Source organism: Psittacula echo (assembly GCF_963264785.1).
Source record: "Psittacula echo genome assembly, chromosome: 4".
Classification (NCBI taxonomy): Eukaryota; Metazoa; Chordata; class Aves; order Psittaciformes; family Psittacidae; genus Psittacula; species Psittacula echo.
In genome coordinates, this window is record NC_137738.1 from 92,479,795 (window position 1) to 92,505,948 (window position 26,154).

At 38.8% G+C, this 26,154-nt stretch overlaps 1 protein-coding gene across 1 annotated transcript in view; it reads right to left on the reverse strand.

Annotated features, from left to right (window-relative positions):
• MBOAT2 (membrane bound glycerophospholipid O-acyltransferase 2) overlaps positions 1 to 26,154 on the reverse strand; it is a gene marked incomplete at both ends in the record, with an annotated part of 88,148 nt that overhangs the window by 20,959 nt on the left and 41,035 nt on the right. Inside the window, 2 exons of the mRNA XM_080615440.1 lie at positions 4,633 to 4,688; positions 8,938 to 9,033. Coding sequence (XP_080471566.1) covers positions 4,633 to 4,688; positions 8,938 to 9,033 — 152 coding nt within the window. The remainder of the gene's footprint in view (positions 1 to 4,632; positions 4,689 to 8,937; positions 9,034 to 26,154) is intronic.

Consider the following 26,154-nt stretch of genomic DNA (forward strand, 5'->3'; position numbering starts at 1 on the left):
GAGCCTGGTAATCCTGTTTTGGGTTTGTAGGTATTTATTTAAAATAAATTTGAAATATCACATCTCATGTACCAAAATACATGAGCTGATCAGTCCTTCAGTAGATCCACATTTCCAGCCACTGAGCCAGAGCAGACCAATACTAAAGCTATCTGCAAGCCTGTAGAGCGATGCAGTGTCTTTCTGCTGAATATGGGAACTATCTGCCTCTGATAAAAATGAAATAATTGAGTTAACTGAAAATAAAGGAGAAATATTTATATCAACTTAATCAAGAAACATTCTGCAGTACTTCTGACACTATACATTGCTCAGGAACAGCCAACAATACCACTACTATTAATGTAACAGCAGGTACTGCACATTGGTTGGGACTGCTTATTAGCTGCAAACCAGCAAGAATTTGCTTTCTAATTTGCATAATAATAAAAAAGATCTGAAAAACCTCCCAGGTGCATGGTGTAGCATCTCAACTAATACAGTGCTTGCACATGAGTTCCTCTAACATCACCTTCATTTCTTTTTCCTCTTCTCCTTCCCATTTTCCATGTATTTTATATGTCCATTGAAATCTTTCTCCTCTCAGGGGCCATACTAGACAGAGGCTATGCTTTCATTATTTTGCAGGGAGAAATAGGCCCTAATAGCCTATTTGGAAATCTTAAAGCTTTGTAATAGTAGAATAGCAATATAAGCAAAAACAGCATAAAATAATCCAGACATTGGCCTAATAGCTTGATGTTGGAGCAAAGTAAATGAGACCTAAAATACTGGTGTAAGACTCGCCTTTAACTGCATTTCACCAATTATCATTCAAACTAAACTGCAGAGGTAAAAAAGTAATTTGAGTTGCATATTCCCTGTATTCTATCTCCTTTCAGTTCTCACAGTAAATGCCTTACTAAATCAGTATCTACTCTGATGCTTATGAAAGTGGAGAGCACCAGATACATAGGAGGAAATAATAATTAGGGGGAAAAAAACCCAGCAAGCAGTACTCCAGGAAAAACACATTCAAAAAATTAGCAACTACAGAGCTGAAAACCCAGGGCATATGGGATGGGAGAAGGGGTCACACAGGAACAAAGAGTTTATTTCCTTTTGTGGTTGGAAAGCATATGAGCAGCTGCAGGGAACTAAGCAGCAGCTGACAGAACAGAAGAGTGTTATGGTTCTGGTTTCTTACCTGTATCTAGCCACACATTTATGGAAAAATGCAACACAGTAATATGAAAAAATGCTTTGGAATAATTAGATTTTGTGTTTTGTAGAGCAGGATTGAATTTGCCTTCAAAGTTTTATGTGTTATTTAGTTTAATTAAATAAATAAAAAGTTTGGAGGAAGCTGTGAGAAGATTTTTTTCCCTTTTAAATATCAAATATCAAGTCTAACATTCCCTAGCTTTGTGGGCTGAATTGCTTGGAGATTCAAAAATAAATACATTGCAAACTCCAGAACTTCAATGGGTTATGAATATAAACATTTGAAGAGATTCTTTGTTTAAGATTCATTAAGCACTAGAATTAAAACCAAGCTGCCAAAGCGCATAGAGATTAGAGAGGTTAGATTTGGATATGGCTCTTTTCCTGTAAAGATCCATCATCTCATGTGGAATTGCAGTAAAATGAGTGAGGCTCTGTGGGGATAAGTAGATTATAAGCAAGAAGAGAAAATGCTGTACAAACTCATGGCAAGATGCAGAGTTAGGCAGTGACAATATCTCTCTTCTCCCCTGCTTAACTTCTAGTACCTTAAAATTGCAAAAGCTTCTCTACTTGCCACCATCTCCTAGCTAGAAGTTTCTTGTGCAAGTATAATCCTCCAATTTATAGCCCTTCTAACCTGCACCTGTAGACAAGGCCCTTACTTCTAGAGTAACTGCAATGCAACTTTGCTTCCCCAAAACACGCTAGTCTTAGATTTTATGACAATTCAGAATATAGGATTTGAAGCACAAAAAAGTTCTCCTCCCTTAACTCTGTCATTAGCCGAAAGTGTTGCATAAAGAAATCTAAGTATTGCCAGAAAGTATGAACACTGCCACAAGCAGTCTCCAAATAATGCAAAAACCTTTCTACCTTTCGAATACACATGTAATGCTGAAGATAACCAACAAGAAATACAAAGCAAATTTTAATATATTGACTGCTCATTTTTGGCAGCATTCATTAAAGTAACAAGAAACTCTAAGAAGGCAAGAACAATCAAGGGCTTCAGTTCCAAATGTCAGAGTACACCAAAGATGTACTCCAAACTTACTTATGTGTAAACCTGTGATCCATGCAACCTTCTGAAGTCAGCATTACACAGCAAGCTTAAAACGATCTATGCAACTTGCATAGAATTTTCCTGCTTAAACTCCCTCCCCCACAGTAAGTGCACAGGGATGTAACAGTTATAGCAATAGTTGTTATTTATTGATGGGATTCCTTACTGGTGTTCAACTTGGAATGAGCTAGACAAACTCTTTAATATGCAGCATGAGCGAGCGGTCTTCATGATTACATCCAGTTCTCTTCAGTACTTTCAAATCTAACACTGAAACCAGCTGAACACAAACACACAGGTTGCCAGGAAAAGATCAAGTTCAGATGTCTCTTTATCACAAAGCCAATCTAACTACAACCAGAGTTTTGAAGCTTACCAAGATCTTGCAGTACACAAACACCTTTCTTTCAGTTCTTTATTTTCATTACCTCTCCTTGGACATGCATTAAAAAAACAAGGCGGTGGGAAAATAAAGTAATCTGTAATTAATATAGCCAAGCTGATATGACTACAGGCTCAGAGTACCATTAATCCCTTATACTGATATTCAACATTTTCTCCTAGCCCATCAGTATATGTCAAAGTATTTTCCAGTGGAAACATGGACCGTCATACAGTGAACAAAACCCCACTGACAGTAGGCTTGTTTTCAATGATTTCTCATGATGGACCCCTTTTAAATTGTCGACGGTTAAAAACCATTGTTTCAGTATCTCCATTTCCCCTGTACATCTTTTCTTTGCGTCTCCTGACACCAAACTAGGAGTTGCTCCTGAATTCACATCGGTCACATCAACTTTTGAAAGTCACATTCACACTGTGCTCCCAGCAATGGTCATCATCCAACTCAAGGACAACTGCAACCAGAGAGAAAGTTTTCCAATATGATATCAGCTACTCCTTATGGGCTGATAAAGACTCAAAAGGATCTCTGATACGAGGTCAGCAAGGACCAAACTTTCAAGGTTCATACTCAGAATTCAATTACATCTACAAGAAATTTAGACAGAAAGTAAATTGGGCTCATGAGGAAAACAGAAATTATCTGAATTAATATAAGTAGGGAAAAAAAAGAATAGACTGGTTGGTGAAAGAAGTTTGGAATACATCTAATTAAATGAAACATTGGTTTCAAGATTACCAGGAACGCTCACATGCTTTTCTCATACCACAACTCCACTATCTGCATATGATGTCACCAAATTGAGAATAGCTCTTTTCCCAAGCAAAATAATAGGAAGAGAAAGCATTTATCTTTGATACTAGAATTATTACTTCCTCATAATAAGCTGTTCCATCTAGCTTGTGTACTCTGTAGACTATTTGATTATAGTTTGCAAGACAAATACTTCTGAATAATTTTCTCTGGAAGTTAAACATCAACTAGATATGCCCAGCATTATTTATTTTGATTCCTACAAGAATTCTTACAAAAGGTGTTTTCCCTACTTTTCATATTCAGTGTTGTTTCCTACAGGCTTCTCTAGACAGCATTGACAAGAATGGAAAAAAAATGGAACACCAACAGCACTAAAGCTAGGATGTATATGAGATAAAAACATATTAAACTCCACACATAATGTTACTAAAGACATTTCAGAAGAACAGGTGGCTTGATCCAGGTGGCTGGGGCTACACTCTCAAATCTTCAACCAGCAGCTGGAGCTCCAAGTGATTCAAGCTAATTAGCAAGATTTATTGGATGGTATTATCAAACTTTAAAATGAAAATTACCCCTTTGAATTGAAAGGTAACTAAACATTTAGATACCCCACCCTGGGAAAGCCACTGTAGGATTCATTTTTGTCATAACTAGAGCCTACTTACCTGATGTATAAATCTGAGAGGAGAAAAGACAGAAACATGGTTAGATAATCTCCCTGTTCACACTGACAGGTTAGTAGCAAGTGTAATTATGATAATAAACAAAATGAAGCACATGATGAAAATCAGTATACATGGCACATATCAGACTTTTAAGAGGTGCTCAATGACTGAAGTGACATGTACTTTTTCTAGCAATCTGTCAGCAACAACGATCTCCCAATTTATTCAGCCAATTCTCAAGATCAATATGCCAGCTCAAAATAACATCAGTGGTCTTTCATCACTGGCCCCAGAAGTGCTATTGGTCTTCTGATAAACAGTATCTTCCGCACAATGTAAGCATTTTCAGAGCTTTTGTAGTGTCTGAGCAACACTTCCTGGTACTTCATTAGCAAGCACCTAAAGAATCAACTGAGACACAAAAACATATTTTGTCCTAGCATACACACCGGACTAAAGTAACTCGCTGACTCATGACTAACTTTCCTAAAATGTATTTGCTATGAATAATTAAACACAGTTCAAAGAAATCTTACCATCATGAATCTCAAATGCCAAACTAGTGATCTTCTGCGTAATTATCATCATTGGACTGTTTTAAGAAAAGAAAGAATAAATTAGAAAAAAAGTTCAGCTTTTCTTTCACAGGTAAACATCGGGAAAGTGTGTATTAATAGTCCAGGTTAGTTACTCTCAACTGGAAGATTTTCAATGCAAGGATAAAGTGATTAGTCTCTGGAGCTCAAACCATTTCAGATTTTTTCAATGCAATGAAAATAATTTAATCCTTAGATCCAGTATTTGATAACCTCTGCCTTTTATTGCTGCCTTAGGTTCCACAAACATAGTCAGCATTTCAGATTTATTTTCCACTAACATAGTTTATGTTTTTATAGTGAGAAGAGTAAAGAAAAAAGGGCAACCAGAGCAATTAAGTTTATTGTAAATTACAGCAGCACTAAGGAAAGGACAACAAAAATATACCAAAGTTGAAGGATACTATAAATTATTTAGATATTCAGACCACTTCCACTGTTTCTACTAACACTTGGTCATACGCTTATTTTTTCCATCTAGAATTATTATTTGCTTCAAGTAAACATATCTGGCAAAACAAAACCTCAGTACAATTTATGTTGGAGCCAACATAAAAGAGTTCAGTTTGTTTTGAGTTTGGTACACTTGAGCATATCTTAAACTGTCCAAGATACATCCTTCCCTAGCTGAACAAGTCAGCTTTATATTGAGAAATTATGCAGTCTTCGCAGTACATAAGAGCTCTTGACTGATGCAAATCCCACCACTGAGAACCCCTTAACCGGGTGCAAGGAGAGGATGGGGGAGAGCATGAAGTAAGTTATTAGAATTTAAAAATTTAACTTTGGAATCAGATCTCAAAAATGCATCAGGGACTCCATATTTACCTCATAGCTTCTGAACTGGAGACCAAACAAAACCCCACCACAAGAAAAAAATGATACTGTAGGATGGGCACATAGTTTTGTTCAAGTCTTTCGACTGCACTTGGCCTTTTTAGAACATACTGAAGTTGGCACAGAAAAACAAATCCAACAGCCATCAAGTTCTCCTTCACTGACAGGGAAATGCCAGTGTTTTGCCAGATGGCTCAGTCTGACAAATGAAGTTTTTTCAATGTTATGGCTATTTCAAAACACGCAATACTTTCAGTCCTCCAAATCCAATCAGGCAAAAAGGGTTTTCCCTACTGTATTATCAGTGCCCCAAAATCCTGACGCTAAGACTACAGTGACAGCAAGGGTCAGCAAGGAAAGAAACACTCAACAAAAACAGTCTGGAAATCCCTCATATCTCTTTCTACCATTTAAGGTGTAGACTTGCCTGGTGCTGGCAGAAATCACCAACTGATTCTGAACATAATGGGTACTCCTTCTGTAAGTGGACATGTGACAACATGGATCCTGCCTGGTGGAAGGATGCAGCCCAGGAGGAGTTCTGTCAGACCTCACATTAATTCTAGCTGTCTCGCTGGTGCATCTGTCAGTTATAATAGCAGACCCCAGTGTTTTTTCACTTCTCAAGTGGCTTTTCCAGTATCATCAAGGATTTGGCTGAGAAGCAACAATCTAGACACTAAAGGAGGAAGAGTCCTTCCTGGAACAGGACGGCTGGGAACCAGAATTTTAATGATCCGTTTTAGGTGCTGGCAGAAAGGCAAGAAGGCAGTGGAAGGTTCACTGGCAGCTGGGATCTGTTAGTACTGCAGCCAGGACCACTCAGCCCTGCACTAGCAATTGCATCTCCAGCATGAGGTCTCCTCCACTGTTTCCACTGTCAGTGCATTGATGCCTTCCTTCAAACTTTTTGCAGATTCTCTGGGACACCTCAGGTGGGTATGGCATGCTAGCAGAAATATCTAGGTAAACAGACATTCAAAGCTCTTCTGGGACTAACTACTAGACAAATCTATGCCAACATCTTCAGAAGAACTTGCTGGTGCTGGGGTTCAACTCCTGGTTAGGCAACTTTTTTCATTTACTTGAGCTAATTTCTCTTCCCCTAGAACTAGAGAAAACTGGCAGAAAATAGCCCCTTCAGTTCATCTTCTTTCTCCCCCTGTTTTGGAAGTAATCTCTGTCTCAGGCCTCAAGGGCACAGATGCAGTATATGCCAGATGCATATATCAAGCTCCCAAACTAGTGTACGAAAAGATGGTTTAAATTAGGCAGCTGAAACATACAATCAAGAGAGTTGGATCTAGGCTTCAGAACAGAACATCCAGAACACAGATCTCTTAAATCTTTGAATGTTTTCAGACCTAGCAGAAATCTCTGAGCCAACACCAACCCAAGAGTCACATCTGAGCAATGATGTGCTCAAGCTCTACTAATAGTTTTGAGAGCAGCAACAAACAAGTGCAATTATACAGCTTCCGGAGCCAGCTCAGAGCTTTGATCACTGCCAAGGTTGCACATTTTAGCCCTACAATGAACTGAAAGGAACAGCATTTTGATTACAGTTTCACTTGTAATGGTGAAGGTTTAATTCAACCCTAATCAGTGAACCTAATTTTAAAGCACCTTTATGCATATGTCTATGTTGCAAGCTCCCATTATAGCCAGCGGAGATGTAGCAATAGTCAGAGGCATTTGGCAAGTGACCCAGTTCACACTAAGGTAGAACTTAGCGGTAGGGCAGCTGAAATGCCCTTCAGGCTCTACTGTGTACATCAGTCAGATCTCCAGTGACTACAATTGGAATTTGGATATGTGGCTTGAAGGCAGACACTTGAATGTAGGAGTAAATGTAGAATAGAGGTTTCAGAAGGTAAGGCCCAGCTAAACATGACAGAAAAGACAAACTTAACCATAAAGCTTTTGGATTCAGCCCACAAGTTAAGTTTCTGAACTACATACTTGTTATCAATGAAGGCTGAAAAGCAACAAGGCTACCAAGGCTACCAAGCACAACCCCACTACACAGTACAGGTAATACTAAACTACAAAGACCACCGACAATTCATAGTATTCCTGAAAAGTATTCACTACACTGTTTTAAGCAGACTAGCAAACACTTCCCCCAGAAAATACACTCTCTCCTTTAAATCACCAAAAGCACAATCACAGTGGCAAACACTTATAGGAAAAGTTGTGCTTCTGTTCCTTGTGTCTGAAGTAAGAAAGGATCACCAACGCTGTTTTACTTTCCCAACTTAATTCTGTTTTGCTCCTGATTACTGCTCAAGTCAAACACAGGTTGCCCTGGATTCAGCAGCAGCAGTCACTTTTTCTCCTTCTTAGTAGCTGGTGCAGCGCTGTGGTTTTGACTTTTGGCCTGGGAATAATACTGATAAAGCCGATGTTTTCAGTTGCTGCTCAGAATGTTTACCCTGACCAAGGACTTTCTGAGCTTCATGCTCTGCCAGGGAGGAGGGGAAGCCGGGAGGAAGAAGAGACAGCACACCTGACCCAAACTAGCCAAAGAGGTATTCCATACCACAGCACGTCATGCCCGGGGTGTAAACTGGAAGTTACCCGGAAGGGCTAGTTTGCTGCTGGGTTGGGCTAGTTCTCGTTTCGGCGAGTGGTATTGTATTCTCTTCCCTTGTTATTTCCCTTATCATTATTATTATTGGTGGTAGCAGCAGTGGTTTGTGTTATACCTTAGTTACTGGGCTGCTCTTATCTCAACCTGTGGGAGTTCCATTCTTTTGATTCTCCTTCCCATCCCTCCGGGAGTCAGGGGAGGAGGGGGGGGAGTGAGTGAACGAGCTGTGTGGCTGGGTGTGAGCCATGACACAGGTTTAAGTTTGTGATATAAAACCAGAGAACATATAGTCAAAGCTTTCTGTTTCCAAGGGCTGTGTGACTGTTCCACCACACAGGTGCCTCTTTCCTTAGCTTTCTCTTTCTGGAACATGTAACAAAACCAAAAAAGAAAGAAGGTAAACAGCTAAATTCAATAAAACATTCAGATTTTCCTCACAAAGTGGTATCAGGCTGTGCCAGGCACAAGAGTACATCAGATATAATTCAAGTTTCATCATATTGTCATGGGTGGTAACAGAGTTTTAGGGGAAAAAAGCAAAAGCAAAAAATTATGCACCAAATCCTTTATGCCCTTCAGACAGGAACAGCAGGCAACAGACAAGGCATCAATGGTTCTGACAAGACACAACTGCTCCCCAATTCTCAATTTGCATGATTAAAGCATAGCTACTTACATATTTGCATGTGTACAAAGACATAAGCACACACCCAGCTTTCTCACAAAGTTTAAAAGGTTGACACACTTAACTTGGAAAAAACCCAGGTACAGTAGCAATCAGGAGGACAAGATGGAAAGATTATTTTTCTCCTTACCCAGAAAAATCAGCGGAGTACTGTCCATAATCAAAGATATAGACTCTAGTAATTTGGCACACAGTGAGGTATCCCAAAGCAAAAACAAAGCAATACCTGGAAAATGGAAACACAAGCTTTTCAGTTAAAAACCATAAACATTTCTCCATTGAACAAACTACCATTTCAGTTTACATAATTGGAGTGTGTAATTACACCTTCATTCCGGTTGGGCTTTTTTGGCAGTATTTATTCTATGCAAGCACATCAACTTATTTTTAATAATACTGTGTACAGTACTCACAAATTCTATTGTCATTAGCCAAAATATTTATTCCCATAACAAAACACAGGATTTATAATTTCTAGTACCACTGTAAAAACTGGAAATCCTATACAGAGAAAATTAATTTGTAAAGTTGGGGGTTTTTTAGATCAAAGTTAATTTTTCTCTGAGCACAAAAATGTGGCAAATTACACATCAAACAATTTCAATTAAATGTGTTTCTGTACATTCAAAATTCAGCACCACAAATCCCACTGCTGCTCTTTCCAAAGGAACTGGAAAAGGCAATTTTCAAGTACAAATATTAAAAGATATCCAAGTGAAAAAGAAAGAGGATGCCTTCATGCCTCCTGTGGAAGCTGATCCTCAGCAAAGAACCACCTTACACAAGTATTATAAATTTAATTTCACATGTAATTTTTTCAGGTCAGGGTTGGGATTCCCCAGCCTTTCTAACATGTACATCTGCACACTAGTGAGAACCGATTTGCCAGTACACCTCACAAAACCTGCCAGATATTCTTCACAGTTAAAAAGAATGGAGAATGCAGCAGCAACTTAACTAATCCCTTAGGATTTTATGTATGAACTTCACAGTCTTGAAGATTTCCACATAACTTGGGAAACATTCACGATAATGTAATCAAGCACTTGTGCCGTGTTCACAAGACTAATGCGTAACCCCTACAGCAGACCATATTACACATTCAGAATTCATACACCAAATGGAAAATCATGACTAAGACTTGGGTGAAACAGTGAGGGACACTACAGGAAGACCTTGGAACATGCTCTTCCTTCCTTTTCCTAATAAGTATTTCTGCAAAAAAAGTGTTAATGTAAATAATTCTAAAGTCTTAGAAATTATTCTTTAACCTGAAAGTTGCAGTACAGAACACTTGCAGTTTAACCTTTAATTAGGAGTTGTGCTAGATATAAACCATGTACTATGTTAAAACATCCAACCTCCAAATTACAGATAACCTTATATATCAATAGCTACATTAAACCACACTTCTTTCTTTTTGGGGGAAAAAAGTCTCAGAATAAAACAAACATATTTAGGGTGCCTGTTTTAGCAACAGATTCTTTTGTTTTCATGAATATCAATAACGCAGAAACAGTATTATATCAGGTGGCTAATTGGTACAAAAGTATAATAAGAATCCAACAAAACTACAAAATAATTGGCTTATAATTATACTAAATTATTTCAGCAAGAGGAACAATTTAACACAATGAAATGGTACGTAGAGGACTGCAGGTATCAAGAATGTGGCACAACACAGAACTCTAAAATTTTGGGAATTAAAATTTTTCTCAGACATTTTAAGAAAAACTACCCACCCCACCATCCCCCAAAGCCCAACAAACAAAACCCAGGTTTCACACAGATGAGGAGTATGTGGGTTCTACCTGCCCACGCTGCAATCAGTCTCAGTTCTTCCGTTCACTAAAAATTCAGCACGATTTTCAGCTTTACCAACCTCTTGATTTACATGCTCAACAATCCCAGATTAAAAGTAACTTGTTATGTGCAGAGATAACTACATGCTCAGCCACAGATACCGTACTAAGCAGCCAAGAAAAAAAATAACGTACTGTAGTTCTCTTGAAGAGCATCTCATTTTATCCCCACTGACAAGATCATGTATTCATTAACAACAGTCTATTCACAGTATACTGCAATAGGTCTAATATAAACAGAATTGCAAATGTATCTAAATACAGCTTTCATAAAGTGCTATCCATAGCAGCAATACCTACTTTGTTAGGATGAGAAACACCCTGTGTCATTAGGTCCAGATCCTCAGATGGAAGAAAACAGACAGCAGTTTCTACCTCATATAGTTTATGTTTTAAAACATTCATGCTGTATTTCAACAAGACATTACAAAGACTTCCTTTTGCAAGCACGAAGGCTATGCTGGTAAGTACAACTGAAATAAAACTAATGATATCCTATTCATTAGTAAAGCACTGAGAAGTCAGGAAACCTTAGGTTCTTTTCTATATAGTTATTATGATACAATCCTATGTGAACATGCAACTGCAAATTCCTGTCTCACTGAAGAAACACATCATTACTCCTGATATCTTTTAAAGGCCTGGCATTCAAGTTTAAGATGCATCCAGTCATTTTACTTATTGCATACCTCCCACATGCTGCACTCAAGAAGCTTGGGATTTCCCCATGAGCATTTCCTCAGTTATTCTCCATGCATTCAAGTGTTGCATAAAAATTGCATTCCTCTTTAAAATGAATTTTGTGATACTCAATGTTACTCCAGTTCTATATATGAGGAAATTGAGAAACAGAGAGATTATACAGGTCTGAATACCAAACTGGGCAGATGCAAGGTCAATTACTGGGCAAACTTATCTGTTATAAAGTTGACAGAAAGGACATCACCAGTGCACTTCAGTCACACATACACAAATCTATTCCTAGGCGTTCCATGAAAAGTGAAGGATTGATTATATTTTTAGGTAACAGAAGTAGTTTAAATCACATTGTAGTGCCCTGCACTTAGGAATAGACTGAGGCAGCGATGCTACCCAATTACGGAGCAGTGAAATGTGCAGGGCAGTTAAAGGTTACTTCTTCATCTGAAGATTCCTGTGGCTTTAATGCTTTCCACCTTCTACAGCACATTAACTTTCTGCAACGAAATTACTGGCTTGGAACATGAGGGGAGAGCAGTGGATATTGTCTACTGACTTCAGAAAGGCTTTTGATGCTTGATATTCTCATAGACAAGCTGATGATGTATGGGGCTGGATGGGCAGACAGTCAAGTGGATTGAAAACAGGCTGAATGGCTGGGCTTAGAATGTGGTGATCAGTGGCACAAAGTTGAACTGGAGGCCAATAACTACCTGTGTACCCCAGGGGTCAATACTGGGTCTGATCCTCTAACATCTTCATTTATGATTTGGATGATGGGGCAGAGTGCAGTCTCAGCAAGTTTGATAATGACACCAAAGTGTGAGGAGCAGCCAATACACCAGAAGACCTTGCTACCATCCAAAGGAACCTTGGCAGGTTGGAGAAATGAACTGACAGGAACCTCATGACAGTCAACAAGGGGAAGTGCAAAGTCCTCCAGCTGGGGAAGAACGACACTAGGCACCAATATATGCTGGCAGCCACCCAGCTGGAAAGCAGCTTGGCAGAAAAGGACCTGTGGGTCCTTGTGGTCACCAAGTTGAACATGAGGCAGCAACACATCCTTGCAGTAAAGAAGGCAAGAGGGAGGGACAGAGCTTTCCCAAAATCTTTCAGAAAAAAAAAAATAAAAAAAAAACAAACCAAAAAACCAAACCATCATTTGCTATGACACTTGAGCAGGAGCCCAACTGGCACCTTGCCTCGAGGAAGCCAGAAACATCTGTCAGATCTAACATCTGCTATCCTTCACAATACCCTCTTCCAAATCAAAACCTAACTTTACTATGAAAAGCCCAGTTAGTAAGAACAGTGAGAAAATGAACACATCCTTTCTTGGCTTCATGATTATAGAGCATTTCTCTGGTTTTGGAGTATGCTGACCAAAATGTCAGCCACATGGGTACTTCCAGATTTCCTGGAAATAGACGTTAGCCATTGCGACTGACATGGTGTAACTTTTCACAATTCAGTTAATATCCATGCTTAAGTTGTAGTGCAGAAGTGGAGGAAAAATAAAAGGCAACCTAAGCTCCTCACTGGGATTTCAGATTCCATTGCACAATCTAAACCAAAATCTGTCTTCCCACAGAGCAGTGAAACTTGTTGCTATGTTTTATTCACCAAACACAACTGCGAATTTTAACTATCTTCCAACTATGTGAGCCACCAGCTCCAAGTTACACACAGCTTGGAAGACTTCAAGTTTGTAACTGATGAGGAAAACACAGGATCTTGCAACCCACACAATGCTTTTCACCTTCCCAGTGCATCTCTGCATATTAGCCATGACACATTACGTCCCTTGCTGATGTAGACCAGGGAGAGTTCAGCAATGTTATCCCTGCAGGAGACAAAGTTTACAACAGCTTGCGTCATTCCTGTTGTTTCTCGTGCAGGTTTGTGGTGTAACTTGCTCATCATCTTCACTCTCATACAAGTCCAGCTTCACTTGAAAAAACTCAAAACGGATTCAAAAGTACTTTGAAAACTTTCTAAAGTAGTCTTCCTGCTTCTTACCCTCTTCAAAGACTCAAGTCTCCAAAACGACCCCTTAAATCAGAAAATTGAGTAAGGTTTTACAGAGCTCATCAACCTGAAGTTTTACTCAACTACAATACAATTAATTACAAGCTGTACATGAATGCAATGGTTTTACCCAAGGCTAAGTTTTTTCCCCCAGAAAAGCAATTGGTCTTAAAAGTTAAAGTTACTCTACATCTGCTACTTGGTGAATAGTGTACTTAGTATGTTCTATCCATATTCTACTATTCCTTTAAAAGAAACATACCAAGTAAACTAGTTTAAAAAGTATATTCTAATATATTATACATCAATTATAACTTATACTACATACACACAATACATAGAAAATACTAAGTAAGCAGCCTCTCCAAGTAGTGCTGTACAGAAGTACAGAAGGTGCACATGAAGAGAATGCTATTTTTTAAAAAAAGAACCTTCTAGTAGCAAAGAAAATACATTATTCTGTATTATTATTTCTTGTCCAGTCATCTTGTCAAATAACATTAATCAACAGAAATAAGGGTTTCTTACCTGCATATACAAAACCAAAAAGATTCCTTATATCTGTGTGCATACATATATACACAAACACGTACAGATACACAGGCTTCAGTTTCTTCACATTACATGAACCTTCTTTCAGTTTCCAGCTTAACATACATTTTCTATCATACTTTATACTGCTAAACAGGAGTAGCTACGTTAAATAGATTTCTGAAGTATCCTTCAGAAAACCTCAGCCTCATCCTTGTGCTATCCTTCTTTTATGTCACTCTTACAAGTTTAGCAGTCAATGGAACATCCACACCAGCACTGCTCATCTACTTCAGTGCAAAACAGTCTGATTTTGTTTGAACAGCTGATTAATTTTTCCCTACACGCAAAGCCTTCTTATCCAGTGTTGCATCATAAATTTATTCCACAGGATACACCTACCATCCTGCCCACCACATCGTCTATAACAGAGAAGGACATAAAGGCTCCAAACAAATGGCAGTACTAGGTCAGGGAAGCCTCCATCTAGCCTAGGATCCAGGACTGTGTCCTCCTCAAAGCAGCAGCTAAAACACAGATGCCCGAGAAAGCAGACGAGCACAGAAGCTACTTCCCAACGCTCTCCCAGACTCAAACCATCAGAGCCTTGGAAGAGCTGGATTCAAACATGGCAACCATGCATATAATAACCCTCAGCATACTACACTTCTATCAAACGTTTGCTCCAAAGCAAACCTCTATCACCCTTTCTTACTCCAAATACACTTGGGAAAGATCTGTTAATTTCTGTATTTTCAGCATAGCTATGTACAAATTTGATAGCACAGAATGAGCCCGCAGAACCTGCTTATATGAAAGTGTCATAGCTTTATATTCTGGGGTTTAACAGCACAACCTCCAGCTTTTATCCATGTCCCTCAGAAACTTTGGTTGCAGGCTAAGAAAGAGAAAGAGCAGGTTAACTTTAGAGCTCAGTATCTGCTGATGGGCAAGCCAGGTTGCACACAGTCCCAGGCTAACCATAACAGCCATTAGCTGATTGTATTTACATAAGCAGGTGAGGGAGTTGCATTTTTCTTCAATTTTAGCCTTTTGGGGCACTTAGCATCTCTAGTTATAAAAATAGTTTGTCAAGCACCTACCATACCTATCTCCATTTGCACAAAACGCATCAAAAATAGAACTGTGACCTTGACAAAGACATGCTTTGGGAGATGTCATAGCAGCTTCTGTTATTTTAGGCACTTCCCATGCAGTGGAAGGACAACACCAGAGAATGCTATTTTGCTGGAAGAAAGGTAAATAAACCAATCAACACAGGGCACCTTTTCACCAGTTAGTTGGCACACATGGATTCAGCCTTGAAATGAAGGTTTCATGTCAAGATCTACTCTTCCATTATGTCAGTAAATAACACTTTTTTAAAATACGTAATTATTCATTTTCAGAACGCAGTCCTGTCCACCAGGTAACATTACACTGCTTTGATTTTTAGGAAAGGTGATGCAATAGCCTCTAAGTTTTCCCATGTCCTGTGCTGAAATCTTCTGCCTGTATTGGTTTGCTTGGTTTTCCTACTGCTGTGGCAACATAAAAAACATTAAAAATTAAATTGTCCCTAGTGTCAGAACTGAATTTTTACCACAATGCAGCTATATGGTTTTAATTCTAATGAGCAGAATTAGTTTTCACTGTTCACACAGAGAAACTCAACTCTATGCAGTTAGAACATACAGTATTTGTTTGCAAAACTTCAGAGGGGAGAACACATATCAAGCAAAAAGGTCTAAAAAGCCAAAGCTAAACATCTATCTAATTCTGTAATTATCACTTATAAGACAATACAAATATGTTTGGAATTAACCAAGTTTTGACTAAGGATCACAAGGTAAGCTAACCTGCCCCAACCTACTGCTGATACACCAAGAAGAGACTCCTATTTACACAATTCCTGTTCAAAGTATGGATGCACCACTGACATACATTGGTGTTACTCAGAAAATTGATCAGTTTTATGAAGTAGTCAGTAACAGATTTGGAGTGTGTGGTCTTAACCAAGTCCCAGTCCTCCCTGTAACTCAAGAAACCACTTTAAAATGTGAGCAATATTAATCCTTCAGAGTCAGTTGGATGCCTTGTGATCCACACAGTCTAGTTTGTCCTTCCTGATTACTTCAAGCAGAGATCCAAAATGCACTGAACAAGCAAACAAATCAAAATATAAAAGCACACTGCCTGTGAGCCCATTTCCAGAGAAGGAAGTGTTCATACCATCCTGCTTTGGTAACAAGCAATACCAGCTATCCCACCCCTTTGCAACCCTCAGTTGAAGATTTTTGGGTCTCAGAGCCACCTTAAAGCAAATCTAACAAGTGGACAGTTTTCCAATATTTAGATGCAACAAGGGCATGTAGTGACAGAACAAGAGGGAATGGGTTGACACCCAAAGAGGGTAGATTTAGATGTGACATGAAGAAAGAATTCTTCGCTATGAGGGTGGTGAGGCACTGGCACAAGTTGCCCAGAGAAGCTGTGGATGCCCCTGGAAGTGTTCAAGTCCAGGTTGCATGAGGCTTTGCGCAACCTGGTCTAGTGGAAGGTGTCCCTGCCCATAACAGGGGGGTCGGAACTGGATAATCTTTAGGGTCCTTTCCATACAACACCATTCTATGGCTAACAGTCCTACACAACATATGGCACAAGGGCTGCATGTGGCCTCCGATGCCACTTGCTTGGCCTGCCTATTGCTGTGGCACAGTGGCTTGCTAGGTGGACACCATGTACTGGCCATGCATCAGGCCCACACCTCTGGATCACATGTGTCTACACTGGGTTTTGCTCAGCCGGTAGAGAAAAAGCTAACCAGGTCCACCAGTTTCCTGCATAGAATCAGACACACAAAGCCACAGGATGTAAGGTTTCATTAGCTCCATCACTGCTGAAGCATTTGCAATGTTTTTGCTGGTTTTGTTTACTACAGATTTGCTGTAGAGGTTATCACTCCCCTAATGTATTTTGATGCTCTGCTACATAATGGCTTAGTAAAGTAGATCTTGAATCAAGCTAAATTACACAATCATTCCATTTATAGCTACAGGCCATATCCCAAATGCCACATTAATATACGACAAATACAACACAAATATTCTTGCCAAAAATGAGTACTAGAACTTTATATTTTCCACATGCTCCCTAAGTTTACATTGCCTCACTTTCCAGCCTCTCACTCTACTCCCTCCAAATATGGAACATCTCAAGGACAAGGAGATCAGATTCAGGCTCTTGTACAAGTGAGAAACATCACCTATAACTAAATGGTGGGGGGAGAGGCAAGGAAAGAGGGTGTTTCCATGTCTTCCCTGGGATGGAATAAACATGTTGTGCACTTCATTTTTACTGTAAGTCTCCAAAGGAACATAGATCAGGAAGAGTGGGAATAGAAAAATTGATTTTATCCCTTATCAGACTCAAAGCTAAGAGCTGAAGCTGACCCTGTCCAAAATCTTAATGTTAAATGGAGATGAGACACAAGAGGTCGCGTAAGTTCTCTCTCACTTGAAAAACCAGTGTGTCATACCAGCTCCTATTTCTGCAATCACTTGAAAGTGTAAACAATGCAGATAAGAGCACTAGATCTGACCTTTTATAGCTTAAAAAGTTGGCAATAGCACATAGCACTTAAAAATACAAAACAAGGAAGAAAGCCTAACAGCTTCACAACGCAAAATATGTGAAGACAGAACTCCCTGATGCTGGAATTTGCCTTACAAACCCCAAATGAAAGGAGACTCCTAACACATTTTCTGACAAAGATGAGTACTCATGGCAGCTATTTTATTTCTAAGTTCCACAAAAACTTCTATACTAGTGCTGTGAATTTTCATCTGTTCACCCATTTTTCTATATAATATTCACCTAACTACATGATTTTTCAGCATCACAGCATGTAAGCGATTTTATCCTTCCTCTTTCTTCCATGTGACACTGAAGTAATCTTCTTTTAAACATCAGAACCATGCACAGTATCTTTACTTGTGTAAACAAGCAGAAACTCAAAGCACATAGGCAGAAATAGGCAGAGTTAGGTCTCTAGGAGCTAGGAAGCAACTCAACTTGTAGAATATTTCTAAGGAAATAAAGATGTCATTACAGAACATTGACAATAATAGGGCTATTGTAAGCTCTAAAGCACAGCCCTACTAGTCATAATAGTTTAGCAAGTGTAAACGTGAACTAATACAAAATTTTTTCAATACTAAATCATTTCATTTCAGTGGACCATACAGCTTCTTAGAAGAACTCACAGTCAGTAAAACAGAACAAGCTCTCTGCTGGCAAAACCTCAGTGAAGTCAATCATTAAACCCGTTACTGCTGTCAGCTCAGTACTTGGCAAGTATCATCTTGGATAAAGATAAGAGGGAGCTGTAACCGCCATTCACCCACTCACCACCCTGCTCTAGCCACACACCCCCCTTGTACCCCATGCACACCCCCATGTGCTGAAGCTATTGCTACTTCTCAGCTGCAGAGCTGATTCCCAGCTGCCTCAGCCCCCCAGAGCTCTGCTGCAACACCACATCCTTGCCTAGAGACACAACACCTGACAAAGAAACAGTGCAACTGCAACAGCGCCTGGAGAGAGGGGGAAGCTTTTCTCGCTCATGAGGTGATGCCAGCTGGAATTTGTGTTCAGCCAGTCAGGAGACATTTTCTGCATGTGTTAAGGATGGCAGCAGCTGGGAAGCATACAGGATATGATTTGCTGAGAAGGTGGTTGTGCAGCCAGAATCAGTGTGTGGGGCTGCTGGCGGATTAATAAACAACTCAAATCCCTGCAAGGTGGAGTATGTAAAGTGAAAGGCCACAGGAATCAAATTTAGTTACAGGAACAGAATATGTGAATTATTCCAATACGAAAAGAAAGCCAGGAGTTTCTGTTAACAACCTAACACAGCTGCATTTCCTTTAAAACAATTCTGAAAACAAAACACCCTCTTCTACAGAGGAACTATATCAGAGGGGGTGATGGTACTCTGTTTCCCACCCTATTTCTTGCTTTGCCTTCAGGAAGGAATCAAACATTTCTTTGATTTCAACAGGCCACTGAGTCGACTGCAAGCTCCACAACCAAGTCTGACCTGCACCAGAGCTGCAGCCCTATTCCTTCCCAAGCTATCTACATCATCTTGCACTCAGACACATATCTCAAGCAGTACAATAGCTGGAATAAAAGCTCTCTGAAAAATCTGATTGTCTTAAAACATAACTTAAATGAAATGTCTGCTTTGCTCCAACACTTAACATTCCTTTAACCTGGAAAGCTGGAAAGAGCAATCCTTTTGGGTGACTTGGTTCATTTCTAATTTTCTCCCCCCCTCCTCCCAGCTAAGTTAAGTACCACAATCACACAACAGTTTTCTATCTTCTACATCCTTTAATCAATGCATGGCCATGCATGTAACATTCACATGATGCATCAACTTCATCACAGTCACAGGAGTTGTCATATGTTCCTGCAGGATCACATGTAGGGATCAAAGTCAGCTGTCTCCTGCTTCCAGCCAGGAGAAAACCTGTGGGTAGGTCCCTTTTCTTTGCTCTGTGGTGAAGCCTGACACCAGTTACAGGAAGGCAACTTCTATTTTCATGCAGATTTCTCTTCTCCCACATGACAGAAACACTATTGACTAATTCCAGGGATGAATTTGAGATACTCCATGAAGAGTGATATGCAATAGAAATGACATGGCAAGACACCAATCCAAAGCAGCAGTGAACTCTGTGCATAATGGTTATTTGTAGTCCTACTGTACACGCATAAGGAAATACCTCAGCCTGATGGCTAGGAAAAATCAGTACCTGTAGATTGTTGCATGCAAGCACACAAGGAACCCAGTATGAGAAAAGCTTTGCATTTATCTTTGGAACATTTTTCCTTCTTCCAGTTAACAATGGGAAGCCAAAAAAAGAAACTTAATTACTCATTGACAGTCCAAGTCACTGCACGATCACTCATGGGAGTGTCATGCATTAACCCCAGGCAAACAATAATTATTCACAGCTACATTTATGATCTCTAAGCAACTGTATTCTCAGAATATTTATGTATTACACAAGTTTATGGTTATACAAACTATGCTTTTTTTTTTAGTTTTGATTTACTTGGATACTGTCTTGATCCTATCTCCATCTATGTTTGAAGTTCACTGCACTTTCAGCCTACACTAGCTGCTGAAATGCTTACACTCTGGTTTGTAATCTCCTCATTCTCCAGTTAAGGTGTACAAAACCACTTGTGTCTGTGATCTTTTAACGGCTTCAAAATCTTCCCTCTAATGCCTAGAGTAATCGAATTATCTCACAATTAACTAAAAATAAAAAAATAAATGTAAAGAAAATCAGAATCGCTCAGTTTGTTCCAGACAAAAGAATCATGAGACCCGTCCCTAACAACATACCGGATAAAATCAACTTTCAGAAACTTTGGTGTAGATTTAATCACAACATATACTAGTGGAAGAGGCTACATTTCTGTATAAATGCAGTTTTCTTGTCAATGCTAAGACAGACAAGGAATGTCAGGTTGTTCAAATATCCTTTGAGATACAAAATCAAAATCATGAATTATTCACCCATATGTACACCCATATTAGTGCTATTTGCCTATCAGTCCCCATCAAGGTGTTCCATTACCTTCCTGAGTTATTTTCTCTAGTTTCCTAGAACTCACTACAGACCTCAACTTTCCAGTCACTGAGAAAACTCATTTAAAACTCCCTCAGCGAAATAAATAATAATCAGTCTTACTTCAACAATTTCTTTGTCCCATCATTCAAACACTTCTCATACTCACTGACAACCTGGAAATTTCCTCATACTACTGGTTTATTCTGGTTTTTACAAAGGATGTGACCAAACACAAGGAGCCATTCTCTATGTGAGCTAAGACCAGCTTTTTTAACTCGTCACAAACAGGGTGTCCAAGCAAATTAACTTCTTGCTCCTGAATCTTTTGTAACACTGACTTATCGATGAACAACATCTGCCGCTGTTTAGCAGGACTGCCTTGAGGCTACAAGTTACGTACAAGGAAGATATCCACAATCATTTTGCTAGCTCAAAGCTTCCTTTCTGAAAATTTTCATTATTTAAATTCCTTCATCCACAGGTAATACGAAAATTACGAGAGAATTCTGCAGAGACATTTATGAATTTTAAACCTGAGCTACAAAACAAAGACTGAGATTTTGTCTCAGATTTGTATTTTTCATGACTAGTTCTAGTCTGAATTGGGAAATTCACTCAAATTTCTTTTTAATCATAATTCTAGACATTATGCAGTAAAAAACTCTGTATGTAGACTATTAACAGCCAAATATCACTTCCAAGTCTGTTAAACTTAGAGCAACAGTTAAGAAAGTAATTTACATGAAATAGTTTATACCTATCTGTTCACAGCAAGAAATACATTATACACATATAGAAGCAGATTACTACTATTGCAGTGACAAAGGCCCCACTGCACATTAGATAGTTCACCGTAACACTGCTAAGCAGCCAGCACAAACAGGCAAAATCATCAAGGAAGAGATCTGAACACCAGCAGCCTAGAAGACCCATCACAGACTCAGCATACAATTACAAATGGGTGACTTAAACCAAGATTTACACATACAAGTATTCCTATCATACAGGTTCTTTAGGCATTCAAATTCCCATTGTATGAATCCACAGAGCCTTGACAATTAGAAGCTACACTTAAAGAGCTATTTCAATTTCTCCAACTGCCCCATCTAGGAAACATGAATAGAAACCCTTACCTAATTCACAAGAGCATTTAATAAGTGCGTTAAAGACTACAGGAATACCCAAATACTAAACTTGTCTACCCTCCAAACCAAGTTTTGTTAGAAAGCATCCAATATATGTATAAATTCTGTTCAAGCTAAATAAAATCACTACTTTTCAGATAGAAGAGAACTTTTAATTCCACTCTAAGCATGTCCACATCAACCCTTCAAGCCTAAAAATAGTGTGACTGCCAGTCAGCCAGAAATTTACCATGCATCCAGAATGTCCTATGCTGCACTTGCCAGAATGTCAAGACTTTGAAAAATAACATACATTATAATAGTCAAGACAAACTCATCTGTAACACAAGCACACAGTGCATGCTCTCCGATTATTCATTACTGTGATGCCTGGCAGTGACACTGCAGTTAAGCTTCCTTTTGTGTTTCCATTAAAACCAAATCTGAAGAAAAATTTTAGCTAAATGTGCATAAGAAAAACAGTTTAACCTGTTTGGGGTTTATGACACTTATTAGTGACTCAAGAATGTGAGGGGAAGTGGACTGTATCTTCTTAAGCAAAGACAATTTCATACTGGTTTGACCACTGAAATCCGTAGGTATCTCTAAGTCACAGAGTAGTGAGAACTCCCTCATGAGGGGTTTGAATCAGCTGTATTCTGTTCATATGGAACAGAACATATTGTCTTTATATGCCTATTTTTTGCCTTAGTTACTTGATTATCAGTTATGTTTTCAAAATGTGAATAAATCTCATTGCTTGATCTTAAGACCACCAGGTATTCTGCCAGCCACGGCTAAATTTGAATTACTATTCAGTACTCACTCCTAGCTCTGCGCCCATTTATAATGCTCTCACTCTACTAGTAATCAGTCTCATATCTTGCAATGTTGGAATGGTTGAGAAAGCATTCTGCAAAGACAGCATTAGTCTGAAAACAAATTCTGTTTAGGCCTCTCTGTTCCTTAGAAAATTTAAACCATATTAGTTTGAAAAAAAAATGTCAAGCTGGAATGCTTTTTAAACTTCTGCTAGGTGTTAGGGACAACTACTGTTTGCTGTAACACCATTTCACAGAGTCTTATGTCAGCACACACATTCAAACAAGAAGCAAGAGGAAGAAAAAGGCTGGTGGCAGTCTTGTGAGAAAAGCACATAATTAAATACAAGCAAACAGATTGCAATACTCATGTTTTGCTTCGGTGAGTTTAGCTGAATGCCAGAACCATGTCATACTTCATCTCCAGAGATGCAAAGATAACAAGAAAAGCGTAGACTGAAAAAGGACAGGGAAAAAGCATCAACAGAAGTCATCATGAGAAAAAGCAATCTACTTTGAGCAGCATCAACTGTAAACGACACCTACCAGAGGGAGCTTCAGTCTTGTCACAATTCACAGTAAATTAATTACTTAATAGCTAAAAAGAATAGTAGTAAACTTCTCAGGTTGGTTTACTGAAGTATTTTCAGTCTATATGAAGGCTTTATCATGCCTTCATGAAGGATCTATCACACGGATCAGATATTTCTATTACAGCTGAAAGCAGCCTTCAGCTACTAATAAATTAAGATCAGTGACATTGCCAAAAAATCAACAGTATTCCCTTAAGGTATTTGTACCTTTGCCAGAGAAGGCATTTGTAGATCATAAACATATTAGCACTCTTCTAGCCTAAACTCATTATTGCCACTACATACAGACATGCTACACCTCTGCAATGACTTAGTTTAATTCTCAAATTGCTTACATTATTTCAACAGTGAAGCAAGCAATAAAACCTGTGAATTTAACAATATTGAAAAAAATATATCCATATGTCTCTTCTGAAATCTATGACAGCAAGATTAAAGGGACAAAGATACTAATCCAGAGGAGTAGCTATTCATCACTGCCCAAACCATACTGGACCACTGCAAAAAAACATGAGACCAGACTGGCAAGGAAGAGAGTGAAATCTCTGATTATCAGAACTGCTATTAGAAGCCCACAGCTCTGCACTTTGTTAGCTCGAGGTATGTTTTATGAAGTGGTAATAAAATACATTAACCACTGTCAATTTTAATTCAATGTGGACAATGAGGCATAGGGGAGGTTTTTCTTCTCTAGGTCCACTTCAATCTTTTATACATCTACTGCTGTCTGATTATCTGCTTGAAAAACCAACAGCATTGGATGGTGACAGTTATCCAGACCCAACAGTTAAAAGTCCTGAGTAACCTCACTTGACCCCAATTGCTGACACTGCTTTGAGCATGGTGCTGGATCAGAAACTTCTTTAGGTCCCTGCCACCTAAAACTTCTTATTCTATGAGTTTGTTCAGTTTATTTAACTGTTAATTTAACAGTGTATGTAACTGTTGATTTTCTAAGATAAAATGTGGTACAGGAAACAAGCAACTTTTTTCTACTAAAGTTTGATATCAAATAGTACATAGCTGTATTCCAATCATAAAATAATAATGCCTAACAGCTGTTTGCGCAAAACAAGTTAATTTTCCTCAAATAATCAAAATCTTTTCTTGCACTTGTGAGAGATGAGAGTTGTGCAAGAGTCCCATAGGGTGCAGGGTGAAGCAGACCTTACTGAAAGAAGTTACATCACAGCAATCAGTACTGGAGCACAGCTGAGATGTTGCCACATGGGATAAATGCAACAACAATAGTTTTGCACATAGTTTCACCTATATATATATATATGTCACCATATAAATTATAAAATAGTTGTATTTTATGGAATTGTGCCAGAAGCACCAAGATTTAAAATCCCAATATTTTAATGTGATACTAGAAACACGTACCTCCCATAGAAACTTGTAAAGTCTTAAAATGTGAATTTAAATAGAAGATTCTATTGCACTGTAAGCATGACAGTTAAACCTCAGATTTCTCTTACTGGTCCAGATATTTACTCTCAAATACCCATTTTTAAATTGCAGAAGTCTGTAACTATGAAAGCAAATGTTTCAATCTCAACCTTCAGTATAGGTAACAGATTGTAGAAAAATGCAGTTTTAATAAAGATGACAAATATTTGTAAAGATACTTTGACAGAATTAACTTGGGAAATGACAGGGGAACATCAGAGAAGAAAAGACTCAAAAAGACTGCTTAACTTAATAACCATATGTCCCACCAGACACTATGACTTGCTGTGGGAAATCACCATTAAAGAGGTCTCCACATGTGCATGCCCCAAAACACTTAGTCAAAGGACAGAGTTATGCAAAGCACTGAGTTAGCCACAGTTTTAAAACTAAGTGTCTGAATTCTGCACCCTCCCGCCATCCCTTACAGAAAGCTTTCCAAAGAATTATAAAGGCTTTATTTTTATGGGGGGGAGGGAAGGACAGGTGGCCACATAACAAAAACACATACACATGCATTACTAGAACAAGAACTAGAAGCTTACATTTTAAACAGAAAAATCTGAGAGCAAGTAGGGCAGGCAGAACAAAAAGCACATCCCTTCCTCTGTTCATTGTGTCCTTGGCAGACAGACCCACGCTTCCAGCCAATTCTACTTTTTTCTGAACAGTGACAGATTCTGCTCAATTACCCCAGTCCATCGCATGCTCATCCTCTCCCCTCCGAGACTCAGCCACCCACTTCTGGCCCCTCACCGAAGCCTTACAGCCTCTACATAAGCCATGAGCATCAGCAGCTCCCTCTGCAACTCTCCTTTTGCCACCAGCAATTTCTGTCTCTTAGTCCCCAATCCACTCACAGGAAAAGGCAATTTCCCCCTTCATACAAGAGATCCACCTATCCTTGTCTTAAAAGGAAGAAGCAAGACATGATGCATTTTGTACACTGCAATTTATTTTGGTATTTCTTAGGCATTTTTGTTTTACATAAAAGATCAACCCAATGGCACACTTAACTCAATATCCTTGTCAGGAGCAGATAAATCAGAAGTGGATATGAGAAACACATAGCATGATAGCTCAGACTAGAAAAAAAGCTGGTTAGAAGACAAACATTACTTTCATAGTGAAAGTATGGGAGGTCCATTAGGAGAAATATTAAGAAGGCAAAAAAACAGGCAGGCATACAAGAAATAATACCAGGAATATACCTCAAAACATTCAGATGAGAATCAATAAAAGTGATTACAGGAGTCAACTTTTAATGGAAAACATTTTATGACTCTCAATCTTCAACAAAATCACCCATTCTTGATTTTGGAATACATTTAATTAAACAAGTTATTGGTTTAACTGTGGGGAATACTATGCCTGTGCTGTATCAGAAGGTAGGTAAGATGAATTTAAAAATCCCCCTTTAAAAGTTTACATTATGAAAGCTTTATCTTAATTCCTTACAGCTGGAAACCATTTTAGATTTTGATGCCTAGCATTTATAAAGCTCTCAGAATCCTTTCTCTCTGGTAAGGATATTGAAGCCCTTCTTGGCATTTTCCTATGGTCTTGGCCCCAGGAAAATCCTAG